The sequence below is a fragment of the Filicampus tigris genome, chromosome 21 (genome assembly GCF_054856515.1).
Source record: "Filicampus tigris isolate MCC_2025a chromosome 21, RoL_Ftig_1.0, whole genome shotgun sequence".
Taxonomy (NCBI): domain Eukaryota; kingdom Metazoa; phylum Chordata; class Actinopteri; order Syngnathiformes; family Syngnathidae; genus Filicampus; species Filicampus tigris.
The window spans coordinates 8,307,321-8,321,104 of NC_141237.1; the positions used below are offsets into that span (position 1 = coordinate 8,307,321).

Sequence of the window (13,784 nt, forward strand, 5' to 3'; positions counted from 1 at the left end):
GATGAGTTTGAATATCAAATCAATATCTTTTAGGGCCTTTTTGAAGTAATCATGAACTTTAACCCACCAATGGGCTAGTTTCTAATTTGCAAGGTGGGACCTGCCAGAGACCGAGAGAGTGTGTGGGTGGATGTCTGTTTTTTATATATTTGTCACATGTTTACATTTGTAGAGCTGATGCTAAGCAAAGTTAGTAATTGGCTTGCCTCAGACCCCAAAAAGAATCACAGTGTATGCCTGCCAACCATCAGGCTTGATCACAACCATGACCATGACTTTCAGGAAAGGAAGACCACACAAACCCTTATGGAAGTCAGTTGGCGTCTGTTTATGTGGCAAGAACCTCCGTGGCTTTTTTTTTTTTTTTTAATATCTTGCTGATGCCTACATTGCTTACAATGGGCGATACTCTAAGCTTATGGCAGAACTCTACAACTGTGCTTCAATCATTAAGTAATCAGCAAGAACTAATCCACTACCCCACGAATGAAATGGAGACAAACGTCAGGGCACAACCCCTAAACCCACATCTGAGTGGCAGTGGTGTGCAAACTGAAAGGTTTTTAAATATATGCTGTATAAGGAACCTTGCTTAAAAAGCTCCAACTCTACTTGATAGGCTAAGCAGACATTAATGAGCAGTAATTGCATTCAGATGCGACTAAAACAGCGAAGCAGTACGTTTGGGCATGGGGCAACCGGGTTCCAGTTTGTGATCAGAGAGTCTATATATACATATATATATATATATATATATATATATATATATATATATATATAATGTTAAAGAGCTATTGCTCGGAAGATGTGAAAGGTGGTGCAGTGGATCACTTTCATATAGACTGGCAGAGAGTAGGGGGTCTGGATAATGGGCAAAGCATGATTTATTAATGGCTGCTTGTTAGAGGAAGAACAACAAGGTAGTGGTTGCACTAACAGACCAAGGTTACATAGGTCAGGAGAAGACGACTGCCTGCCAGCGTGCTTGCATTCCACGGCCCACAGGCCACAGTAACAACAAACTGACCAACATAACAATGAGTGAAAGTTCTGTCAGCAGTTACGCCAGCCTATGGACAGTACAAACGGATCTTTATATATAAACAAATAATGAACATTCAGAAATGACTTGCAGCGCACAGCTTCTAGACTTAAAAGGCTGACTCACGCTCATGAGTGACTCAGTGAGGAGGAGCAGTGAAAAGTGACACTAATCCTTACTGGGACTTTTTGGAACTTTGCAAATCGAACAGTGTGAAAGATTTCGACAATCACAGCCACAAGACAAATAAATACATGTGTGGAGAGTGCACACTGATTCATTAAAAGGAAATCGCCCTGGCTTTAAGAATTTGATTTATGTTCTTACTTTCTGTGTGGCCTCAATACTCCTTTGTAATTAAGATTTAAGGCAAATTGTTACGTCAGTGTGAACTATTGCAACCAGAAAGGGAGGAAGAAAAATGTGTTGCTTGCTTGCTTAGGCTTGTAATGACGTGCAAGTAGATCAAAACTATTTAAATCCACATCACATATTTGAATTATGTTTTTTGGGATGTGTTTGAAGCAATAATTATGAAATTATACTTCAGCAGTCCTGGCAGCTGTGGGAGTGAAAAGTCTAGCTCTTACTCAAGCTACATGATACGTATTTCACACTAAGAATAGTCACTGTTGCGTGAATGCAGTATGAAAAGCTGGTAAAATGGGTGTTCTAAAAAAAAGTCAACAAAATTATCTGACAATATACCTCTCTATGCTTGATTGGCTTATAATTGAGCTGCCAAGAAACCAGCAGTCTGAGCTCTGGCAAAAAAAAGTTGTCAAATACTTTTTTAAAACCCCTCCTCTTCGATGTTAGGGAACATGTTCGTGATGGGAATGCTGGGTGAATAAGTGAGATTTAGTTCTCCACTGAAAAACAACAACATGAGAAATCAGAAAGAGAGCCGTGCTTCAAAGTCAGCAAAGACCAGCTGGTAGACAGAACATAACTTCTGGAAATATTTGATAGCCCTTGAAGGATCAAATACATTCATCAAAGGTTTGACCTTCCATTGGATGTAAACCATTATGTAGGCTTTACCTACATAATAATAATCATGTTTGTGATAATAAGAAAAACATGAATTTTCTTTAGAGAACTAACATGCAAATAATCCATGTTTTGCTACATAGTCATTCTTTTAACAAGCTTTGAACAGTTTCCGTGTCAAGTTCTTCGACAAGACAGTTAGTGTTCCTTGTTTAAGGGTATCCTGTAGCTCCATTACCTGACAGTGTAATTAAATCTTCTAGAATAAAATTATTATTCAAGGACTGCAGGACCCATGAGCCAACCTCACAACCTCCCATTTGTTACAATGTTCACCTGACGTTATGATGGTTTATTTTTAGACATGGCACCTTTTTGGGGCCATTAAATTATGTATATCTTCCATTCATTGCACTGATGATCTCATTTCAATGTCGGAATATTTTACGTGTGGCTAACTACGGGACATATTATACTGTAAATATATCTGTATGATGCAGTCCACACCGCTGCAAACTGTAACAACAATACATAGATGTAGAATATTCTATGACCCAGATCTGATTTGATTGTACAGGTTAACCTAATGGTATGGTTGGTGAGTTCAAGCTTTTGGACATCTATATTTTTTTCAGGCCCCCGTCATTTTTAATCATTGTTAGGTCTCCATTGTTATTACCATCCATGACACATCTGCATGCATGACTACAGCCCTGAGTCATGATTATGAAACAATGACATGGTCATTGGACAGGAAAGGAAGGCAACCTGGAGGTATATGTCATGCCGGGCAGCTGCTTGATGAGTCTGTCCCAGAATATGCAACTGACCATGATCAGATCATGACACTTATTACGAGCTGAATTTCAACTAGACAAATGTGTTCTTTTTATTATATCATGCAATGTCTTATTGGTCTAATTTTGAGTCCACGTTTTCAGCATCTCCACTCAAGTGTGATTTTGTACCCATTCACTGGTTTTTCCAATTGAGAGTGGGAAGCAGGGAAGCAGCCGCCATTGTTTCCATTTGTACGGTACAGTGATGACGAGGTTGGTGATCTCACTGCCAGCCCAGTTTTATGTCTGCACTTTATCAACGGAGAAACTGCTGTTTGTTCCCTGTTCATTTTATATTATTATATCATTTTCCTTTCAATGGACGGGGCAAAATAGTAGCCCCACCTAACTGGAAGCATATGTGGATAAAGGGGAAATCCAGATAACTGACGGTTTTACTTGCAAGGTTCCACTCTTGTCTGAATGACAAAACAGAAACATGCTCTTTGTAATAGTGTACTTTTGTTTATAGGAAAGTGTGCAATCGGTGTCTCTTAGGCTGCTCAGGCAGTGGAAATGTTGTCTTTGCTAAATGGACTCCGTTTTTCAAAGCAGTTTACTTTATGGAGCTACACTTAAGAAACAGTCAGCCCCAGCTGCTTAATAAACCAGTAACCTATTTCCAATAGAAAAGAAACACTGAAATGAATAGAAAAGTGGCACATTGATATATACTATTAATTCCCTATCATTTTCTTGCTGTGCCTTTTTCAATTTTGTAAATTTAAAAACAAATCCTTGAGAAAAGACATGGTAGTCTTTGCCAAATAATTTTGAGAATCTTGGACAACACAATTACATTTTTGTCACATACAATGGACGTGTACATATCTTGTAAACAACCTTACCATTAATCCATGAGCAAGAAGCAAGTTAGTGTTATTATCTTTCATACAATGTGTGAACGGTGATAAATATACAAATAGCAATAAGAATAACAGCTAAAGCATGCTAGAATAAACATTGTAGTCAATAGAAGGAACTATTGAGAATAAATTATAGATGTGACTCATAAAGCATAAAAACCTAACTTACTGTCTGGCACATTTGCTAGTGTATAAAATGTTGCCATTGTGAGTTGTTCAATAAAAAGGCTTTTAAGTATTGACAGTTGGGCTCTCTCCAAGACGGTGTTAATTATTCATGTTGTGTGTGCATGCAATCAATGGCAGCTGCCTGACAGCGACCTGGTCCTGCTTTCATTGAATCGTTCAGACACTCCAGTGACTCTTTGTGGCCATCAGATCCTTTCTCTCTAATATGCTTCCAGCTCCTTGGTAATTCCCCCCATTACGGTCCCAAAGGAACCCTTAGTTTTCGGGCCGCCGTGCTCTCATCCGCAATGTGCAAATGCAGGTGTTTTCTTGACAATGCTAAGTGTTAATCAAGTTTTCCTTCTGGTGCTACCCTGACTTCATAAAGCCGATGATCAGGGCCTAAGACGGGAAGTCTGGGGTGCAGGCTAATTCATTTTCATTTCAACCTGCTGCAGAGGCTCCTGCTGTTCATCCTCTTAGGCTTCAAAGAACACAGTGGCTCATACAGGAGGATAATATGCACAAATCTCCCACCTTCATGCTCCTCTGCAGACTTGAATTTTTATGAGGAGTAAGAAGTGGGTTGACTAGTGAAGGAGGGAGAGAGTGAGCGCAAACAAATGAGAAAACAAACAACCTGAAAAGCTTGTTTGAAAGGATTATCACCTCCATCTTTACGACCCCAAGTCACAAACCCACTCAAAGGACATCTGCCTCTCTGTGTACACCAAACAGCTGATTAATATTACTAAGTCAGCACTCAGTACCCAAACTGCACAACAACAATCTAATTACCAAACGTTCCTTATAGCAGAATGCGGCAACATTAACACTGATGACAACAAGCAAAGGTAGACAAAAGCATAGCACATAGGAAAATGTCCAGGAACCAAAAGGTCACCTGTCATGAATTATAAAACCGTTGGCCACAAATTGCAGCTGGAGAATGATAATGAAATAAATAATGAATGGATGTGATGCATCTCACGGTGCACTGAGATGATTTGTACGTGCAGCGAGGGGACATGAGCTTGTTGCACGGCCAGAGACCGACTTAATGAAAGCAGAATGACGAATTCCACTCTTTTAATACCACTTGTGATAATTGGGCTCGTGCTCAAAGTGCTCATCACAAGTGCTACACACTCCTCAGACGGCATAAATTACATGGCAACCACAGACTTGGCCCTTTTCGTTCGCTTTGACATTAGAAGGGTTTTGATCTGATTAGTATCGGGGAACCAAGCAAGACCATTAGAGAGCATCCATTTGAAAATCCACATTTTACTGCCAAATCAAATTTTCAATATGATCAATACTGTATAATAAGGGGAGTCTCGAGTGACAACAAATCATTGAGGGGGGGGGGGTCTTTCCGCTGGAAAAGAGCCACGTTGGGATGGAGTGTTCTAGAAACTGCTGTCATCCTTAGTGACCAGAGTCAAATACTGTAGGCACCTTGTTTATACAGTATAGGGTCCGATTTCCTCCTTCAGAATTGTCTTATGAGCTTGGTTGGTAAACAGCAATGATCATTTAGGTTATGGTATTTAAATTGGGACTAAGTAACCTAAAAAAAAACACCCGACAAACATAAACTCAATGTTTGTGGCATTATTGGTATTTTGAATCAACCTGGATATTCTCTCTTTTTCACTTTTTCCGTAGACCCTTAATATGGTTTTGTGTGAAAATCCCAGTGGGTGAAGTGCTCTGGGCAGTGTTGCTTAGTTATTTTCTTGACTTTGTCTACTATAAATGCTTAAATTGCTTCCTGACATCTGATTGGCTGATTAGTTATTGAGCGTTTCCAAAAATCTACCCTACAAGGGGACTGATGACTACACAGATGGGACAAAGATCAACATGTGTCTTTTGAGAAATATAATGTGTGGGAAAAACGTAACAATTGTTGTGGCAGTAACGGGAAATATATTTGCTTCCTGGTCCACTCAGACTCATGCTGTGTTTTTCCACAAGAGAGCATGGGGCTCTTCCAGACCTGCTCAGTCATCCACAAATCCGAAGGCACAAAAAAAGGACGCATGTATGGGAGAACAAACAGCAACCGACACACATACACATTCTCTCACTGATTAAATTAGTCTGAAGGAGCACCAGGGGATCCCAAGATAATATTTTCACTGCAATAATAAAGGAAAAAGCTTGCTTATGACTCTCCGCAAGTAAATATTTGTCTTGCGGTTGGCTCTATTATTCATCCCCTCAGGAGTACGCTGGGGCCAAACTTTCCAGCAATGAAGTAGAGAGAGGTGAAAGAAATGGAAGAAAAAGAAAAACAGTCTGGGAATTTACAAGGCCTGAAGGGACTTCAGATAATAAATCAAACACGCCCCATTTGCATCTAGGTAGTGCTGTGACTCAGTCACTGAAGGTCCTTGCGCTGTGACTTGGGGTATGCAATTTATTTCCATGCAGGGCTCGATGATAATCTTTGTCTTTACATATAGCTCTTATATGAATAATGATTGTTGTGCACATGACAGACAAAAATCTATAAAATAAAATAAAGGGAGGCTATTTGTTTATATAATACGCTGAGTGGGTAGGAAGACTGCCAAAATGTGTGGATAAGAGGGCTGCTCTTTCCTAATCCGAACATCATTTAACAGGCTGCTGTTATCAAGGAATTGAAAGTAGGGCCAGGGAGCCATGAGAAGATGTGGCTAGGTACACAGTTTCCCACACCAAAATGATCCGCTCAGTGTGGACAGGGTTTACAGGTATGGTCATGTATTTTTTTATTGTGTACAGTAAGTACAAAAGACAAAAAGTGACCAGTAGTTGTGCCCTTATGAATACATATTATGCTTTTTATAAGAGTCTGTGAAAGCTAAAAAGTATTCATTTGGACTGAAGTCTGGTCCAGCAGAATTCTAAGCTTTGTTTTTGCCAATGCTGTCTGGTGTTATCAAAGTGATACGGAACAACTACATTCCATGAGATGAGAAGGTCATCACTGCTGTGTTTGGCAAGGCCATCAAAATAATAAGATTAAGATTTGTAAATGGATGGATGGGTGAAATTTGTACTTGTTACTGACTCATCTGGTTACCTGTATCCACTCCTTGTTTGAGTCCTGTGCAGGGGTCCACGCATTCTCATAGTAGTTGAGTCTGGAACGCTCCGGAGACCAGCTGGGGTTGTACTGGGATGAGGCCACGATTTGGTCGGATGTTATCTCACCCGATTCCATTCCCAAGGGGTCACTGCAATCAAAGTCTGAGAAAGGAAGGTTGACAAATTGATGAAAAGGGGAGAGACTGGGTGATATCTGTGTACTGCCACACAATAGATCTAGCATGTTTTCAGTGTCTCCCGGTTCTCTGGGGAGGATGGCACATAACAGGCACTCAGTGCTGATGTCCAGAAAAGAACTCCACATCAAGGACGCTTCAGTAAATCCTTCCTGTTTTCATTCTCCCCTGGTTTTAATGGATGCAGGTTGGAAGTGTTCTGCATTAAGAAGTAAAAATGTCTCCATAAAATATTCAGTGCAGGCTAAGTTTAAGTCTTTTTTATGCTTTAAAATGACTTACATGCCATTTTTTTCTCTCCCGAGTGGATCTGCTTCCCTCATTTGTGGGATTTTTTTTAACATTTCATTATTGTCTTTGTGTTAATCTCTTGGGAGAGTTTAGGTGAATTTACTATCTGTATCTTGCGGTTGTAAATCACAATCAAAATGACTCACCACCCAGGTTAAGAGATGGTTTATGTTGTTTTCTGTTGACACGGGGCAGCCGTTTCCAGACATGCCAGGCTCCGAGGTTACACATTCCGCTGGGTCAGGTTGCGGTCGACTCAGCTAACCCTAGCAGGTCAGACACGCTGACACCTCTACAGGCGGCGCCATTGTAACGCCCAGCCAAAACAGAGCATCTGTCCATGTGTCACCATGGCTACATACAGTTACTAGGCTCTGCATATTTGTGTTTGAGCACTTTCACATTTTTGTGGCCATGCATGTTAGCATATCACTATGATGAAATGAGCAAAAGAAAAAAAACGACAATCCGCTATACTAATTGCCGTCACTGGTTGAATTCTCTGTCTGGTCTTGTCAAACTGACATTTCATCCGTTAAGTCATGTAGCCTACTGACTGGCAGAAACACAAAGACCCGCTTGTTTGTAACTACTGGCACAAGACGATCAGGTGAGCTGTCAAGCATCACGTAGCGTGGGATTACAGCCGAGAAGGCACTGAATGTGATAAATGTGATCTGAAGAGTTAAGAGTATAAGGCCTTGCCTTTCATCATCTTATCATCTTCATCAATGACTTCCAGCTATTTCCATTCAACCGTTGTTGATACCAAGCAGGGACAGAAAGCGAGGACTGTCTTGGTCCATCACATCAGCTACTAAAGTCTGATCTTCGACCATGTTGTCAATATGAAACAGTCAAACTGATCTTAAATTTGTGATGAGAGAAACCTGAGAAGCTTGGGGGAAATCAGCAAAGAATGACATCATCACAACGAGTTACTCATTCTAATGCTTGTAGTTTGTGTGTCTCCCCTCAGGGTAAGACTAAATCCTGTGGAGATGATTAGTAGATTTGTTGAATGTCAGGCATCTCCTGTGCTAGTCAAAGGCACACTTTGTGTGTGTTAAGGGTGGTCTTTACCCTCTGGGCAGATTTATGACTCCGAGCTGCCCTGTCTTTCATAATGAAATATTTAGTCGGAGCGTTTTTGCACAATGGGGTCGGGAGGTCAAGCCCAGTGACTGCGATGCCGCATGTTAAAACACCAGACTTGTGTGTGTTTGTGTGTCTACGAAGTGGAGAATCCACATTTTGGGTGACGTCTAGGCCTGCTGTGTGTTAAAACACATTCCACAAACAAAGAAAAAGGAGGTGTTGATTTGACTTGAAAAAAATGTTGCTGTTAATCAAGTGCAGCTAGTTTTGAGGAACTGCAACCATGATATTCCAAGTGTGTCTGTTTCTTCTTTGTGGACATCCTAGTCATTCATTTTTTTCATGTGTGTTTATTCCAACTCACCCTCTGGAACGGTCCTTTCGATGACTGTGAAGTTGGCAGAAAAACCCTCCTTGGCAATGGCGCTGTCAGTGTTAATTGTAAGTGCCAGGATGCCAGTGTAAGAGATGATTCTTCCTGGTGTGTTCTGTCCACAGTACCGCCCAATGTACGGTCCAACTAAAGGGGGAAATAAGTGGGGAAATTTCAGGCAAAGACTGGACTGGAGCGCAACTGTTTTATTTGTTTACCACAGTCATATAAAAACATCATTTCAGTGAGCCCAGTGGCAAAACCCTTGTGTTTTGCCAGCATTCATGGTGTGGTAAATACGGTATGGAACCTCAGAACTGCTAAACGCATTCGATTTTATTTCAACAAAACACATAAGTAACCAAAATGCTTTAATGCAAACTAATGTTTCCAGATTTTTTTTTGCTCTGCAGTTGACGGAGGCTCAGTCAGCGGTGTTTCCTGCCACCAACAGGTGGTAGACACTTTAAAAGCAGCTTTTGATCGTTCTCGTCCTGTTTTGTCATTATTTGTCATGAAAAACAGCACCGTCTGAGTCACTTTTTGTGAAGGAAGATCCACAAGTTGAGACTGGGCAGACTCAAAAGAGGAAGTGTAAAAGACAAAGTAATAAAGCCTCATGTGGGGCCCGTTCCAGTCAGCAGAGTGAGAAGAACGGACAGCTCCGAGGTGGGAATGATAGCTGCAGAGGGAGGTGATGGCAAACGCACTGACCTTGCTCCGTGCGCTATGATCCATGCACCTTTGTAAGAATGCACCCGTGTTGGTGTGCTGAGACCTGTGGCTTATCTGTGATTACTAATGCTGTGATCAGTGGCGAGTGTCAGTACAACCTCCCTGCAGCCGGCTGTCGTCCCAACACGCCGCTCCCTCTCTATCTGATGGATAAAAGGCAAAGGCCATGCCCCAGGGATTTTCGGGGGCACGCTGTGATTAATCTTTATAACCGGCAGCAAACGCATGATGCTTTGCGTACGTCCACTTTAAGAGATGCTAAGGTATGTGCTTAAGACAAAAAATACCACCTCCTAGATTATCTGCATGACTCGCCGCGCATGATGACATTTTAATTAAGGCTTAGCATGTGCTTTCTTCGTTACTTCACATCTCATAGAATCAGAAGATGGAACCAGAGGTTTTTCCACACACTCTAAAAGGGGAGTGTGGGAAAAACTCTTCACACTGAGAGCTGATGGTGATGCTAGCTGGTAGTAGACTGGCATGGTTCTATCTCCTACACTACTGATCCAGCAGACACCTCAGGATGCACAGCAAAAGCAGACCATCTGATTATTGTTAATCAACACTGTCTGACACACATACAAAAACACTTCAGCTGTGTGATAACAGGCTGAGGTGGTCGCATCCAGTTTTTGCCCTGACAAGCGCTACCGATAACATTGCCTTACTTATGTGAGATAAAATGAAAATTAAATTGAAATAGACAAACGCTGTTTAATAAAATGTGTAATTAATAGTTAAAAAAGTTTCATATGTCATAAATAGAAAAAAATAAACAATAGAATATTACTACATTGACCCCTGAGGGTTGTGAAGAGAAAACTCACCACCGGGAAAGCCATCCCAGATTTCCAGACGGTCATAACGGCAAAACACACCGGTTGGAGGCGTTGGGTCAGGCTCCAGCTCAAAGCTCTCGAACTCCAAGACAATTTCTGACATCCTTGGGGCAAATATCATAAATGTACAGTCCAGGTTGTTGGGGTACTTTTCTGGAAAGCCTGGTGATTTTATGACACCGCTGTTGGACGTGAAGTTCCTGGAGCATTCAGGGCCTGCAAGAAAGAAGAGGAAGGATGGTCAATTACAAGCTCAGACAAAGTCATTTTTGTTATTCTATAAAAATTTTGATTGTTATTTACTAGAAATTTTGAATAAAGTGTATTTCGGGCTGCTGCCTCCAAACTGCTGCACTCAGGGGCTAGTCAATGGGTGAGTTCATTATATTTTGGCAACATGTGAACTTGGAAAAAAAAAGTGAGAAAGCAAGGCAGCAATCACCAGAGGGTAACAGATACAGCATCAGTTCACACTGCATATACTTTAAACTTGCTTGGATCATTTAAACACAAAAACACATCACAAATAAGCAGAACCTCATTAACATTCAAACTCAAACTCAACATTTTACAAAGCTTCATGTCAAAATATTTATTCCCATCTTAAAGTGCTTACTGTCAAGTGGCTGAGCATTAAAACGTTATCTCTGCATTAGCATGAAATTCTAATTCAGAAATCAGCAACAAGAAAAAAAAAAGCGCTGACAGCCACGGGTAAGTTTTGAAGGAGTGACAGAATAAGTTTGAGGGGAAGATATTCTCAACAGAGGCACAAATGCAGATTCTCAATGACCCTGCTTCACACAAGCACACAGTCATGTGTCATCCAGGGCAATCATTTGGAGCTATTAGTGGCGGGAATGTGCCCAGGATAACATCATTTTCCCACTAGTCTGACAGCCTGTAGGATGGGTGCAGAAGGGGTTGACCAAAAACATAATTGCAAGGATTTTTTGGGGCGCTATAAAAACCAGCAGGCCACAGTTGCCATAGCTGAAATGAATGCAGTAAACTGATTTTTTCTCTCAGGCATCTTGCTGGGCCACAAATTCAGGCCACCATACCCGTTTCAACCTGTCCACTTGTAGGGGAGATTAAAGGGAGAACCATGCCAATTTGCTCTTAATTCAAGTTGAAAGCCCCGATGAGGACCATTTTAGAGAGCTGACATTTAGAGAAGCAGGGAAAGTGTGTCGTTTGAAACAGTGGGTGACAGTAATTTCGCAGCTTTTACACATTTGGGATTATAATAATTGGGATATTTTGAGGGGAAAATTCCGGTCATGGGTTATTGCAGTAATTTGCTTTACCTAGATAAATTTGACACAAATGTAGTGGAAAGGTTTGTAAACCTTGTTCCCTTTGTGCACTCTTTTCTTTATGCGGCTAACAACGTTAATGCCCCCCAAGACAAGGACAGCACAAAAATTCCACCCAGGATGTTTTGTGTTGTCATCTGCTTGATAGGCACTCTTTCCTGCAACACCATCAGTCCATACGGCATGTGCACACGGAGCCGTGATGACAAGCAGCATCACAGGAAATGTATATCCTGTTGTCAGCCAAGTCCACACTCCCTGCTCCCATCTGACTCAGCGTCTGCTGGTTTTATCGCCCAAGATGTTTTTATCTCTCCTGGCGGAATTTACCCACAGGGTCAAAATAAGTAACAGAAAGGGAATTTGCGAGGACTGACTCAGGCAGAGCTCATCGGAGAGCAACACGCACACTCAAATGTGTCATCACATCTGAGACAAAGCAGACAAATCGGCCACAGTAGTCCAAATACCTCTTTTAAAGAATCTACATTTTATGGCAGGAAATAAGAAGAAAAGAAGTAATGTTGAGCGACAACCTCCAACTGGGGGGGTACAACATTTATTGCCGGCAGTAACGGATTCTTTTAGCTCCCCGTTGAAGTAAGCCTTCTGTGTTGGGTAAGGGAGTAAACAAATGTCACTCAGGCTCATTCTCGGAGTGATTAGAATTTGTTAAAAAAAAAAAAAAACAGGCCAAAATATGCCCGTCCAACACTATTTGATTGTCAGATTTTACACCCAAAAACCCTTCAGGATGACAAATATTTATTGATGTGTTTTAAGTCACATTTTAATGATCTCAATTGCCCCCCAAGCAGCAAGAAGGAACTTATTAACATGTATTGTCAATCTGCAGAAACTTGTGCATTTTTATTATTTCTTAATATCATGAACTGAATTTGCTGTTTGTCTGTGAGAAAGTACATGATTCTATCTGTTATAGGAAAGCTTGTGGGTACGTTTCCACTACATGACCAAATATGGCTCTTTTCCCTTCAAGGGCTGCTATATCAACTTAGTGTTCTATAATACAGAAGTAATTCCTCCTTTTCAGCTGTCGCATTTACAGACAATGAGCACAGCGTTATTACTACCATGAAAAAAGGTGTGACATTCCACAGCACCTTCTTACGTCTGAGTTGTGGTTCTGACACATTTAAAATGCTTTCAAGTGTCTTTGCTGTGTCTGCGATGTCACCCCCGCCTGGTCTGATAAAATAAGGGAGGACGGTGCTTAATGGGGAAGGAGCTGCAGTCACCCCCCCCCCAACCCCGGCTGCCCTCAAACAGTCTTTATATATTTCCATGAGGCAAACCTTTGTGTGTGTATGATGACAGCATGTCTCTGTGCCAGATGTGACCTGTGGCACTTGGGCGTGTTGTCCATGAAAGCTACATTTGCTATATTTGCCCCCTCTGAGCCCCACCCAATACACACATGCACACACCTTGAGTGTGTTTTTACAGGTGTGTGCAAGTAAAAGCACCTTGGCTGCCAATGGGTAATAAAGTGGGAATTTGCAATCAGGGCTATTTTTTTATTTGTTCAAAGATAGCAGTGATGTGAAACTGTCCTCCAGCGGACTTAGTCACTCTTCTGAGTAATAGTAATGATGATCTTGAGCTTGAACGCGGTTGGCTGGGGGGGCGGGAGTGGTCTTCAATGGCAGTATCGAAGCCACCTCGCCCACTTGAATGGGCCCGCAGCCAGCCTTGATGTGGCTCTATGCAAACTGCCAAGCTGTTAAAGGAAAACATATGTCGAGCCAGCATGCTAACGTTTAAGAAACACTTGCAGAGTTAAGGAGCTTTGATCTAAAAGATTTTGTCTTGTACAAGAGGAACATGATTTTGTTACACATAAATCATTTAAATGGTGAAAATGTAATTTTGGTCGTCTTTTTGGGTTGGTTCACGAGATTTCAGCCTCGTTT

General features: G+C 41.4%; 1 protein-coding gene across 2 annotated transcripts in view; it reads right to left on the reverse strand.

Annotated features, from left to right (window-relative positions):
* The window catches only part of nrp1a (neuropilin 1a), a 48,075-nt gene that overhangs the window by 14,717 nt on the left and 19,574 nt on the right, over nt 1–13,784 (reverse strand). For both annotated transcript variants that reach the window (XM_086020848.1, XM_086020847.1), the window contains exons 5-7: nt 10,520–10,747; nt 8,943–9,098; nt 6,988–7,154 (exon numbers count right to left, since the gene is read on the reverse strand). In XM_086020848.1, coding sequence (XP_085876974.1) covers nt 6,988–7,154; nt 8,943–9,098; nt 10,520–10,747 — 551 coding nt within the window. The remainder of the gene's footprint in view (nt 1–6,987; nt 7,155–8,942; nt 9,099–10,519; nt 10,748–13,784) is intronic.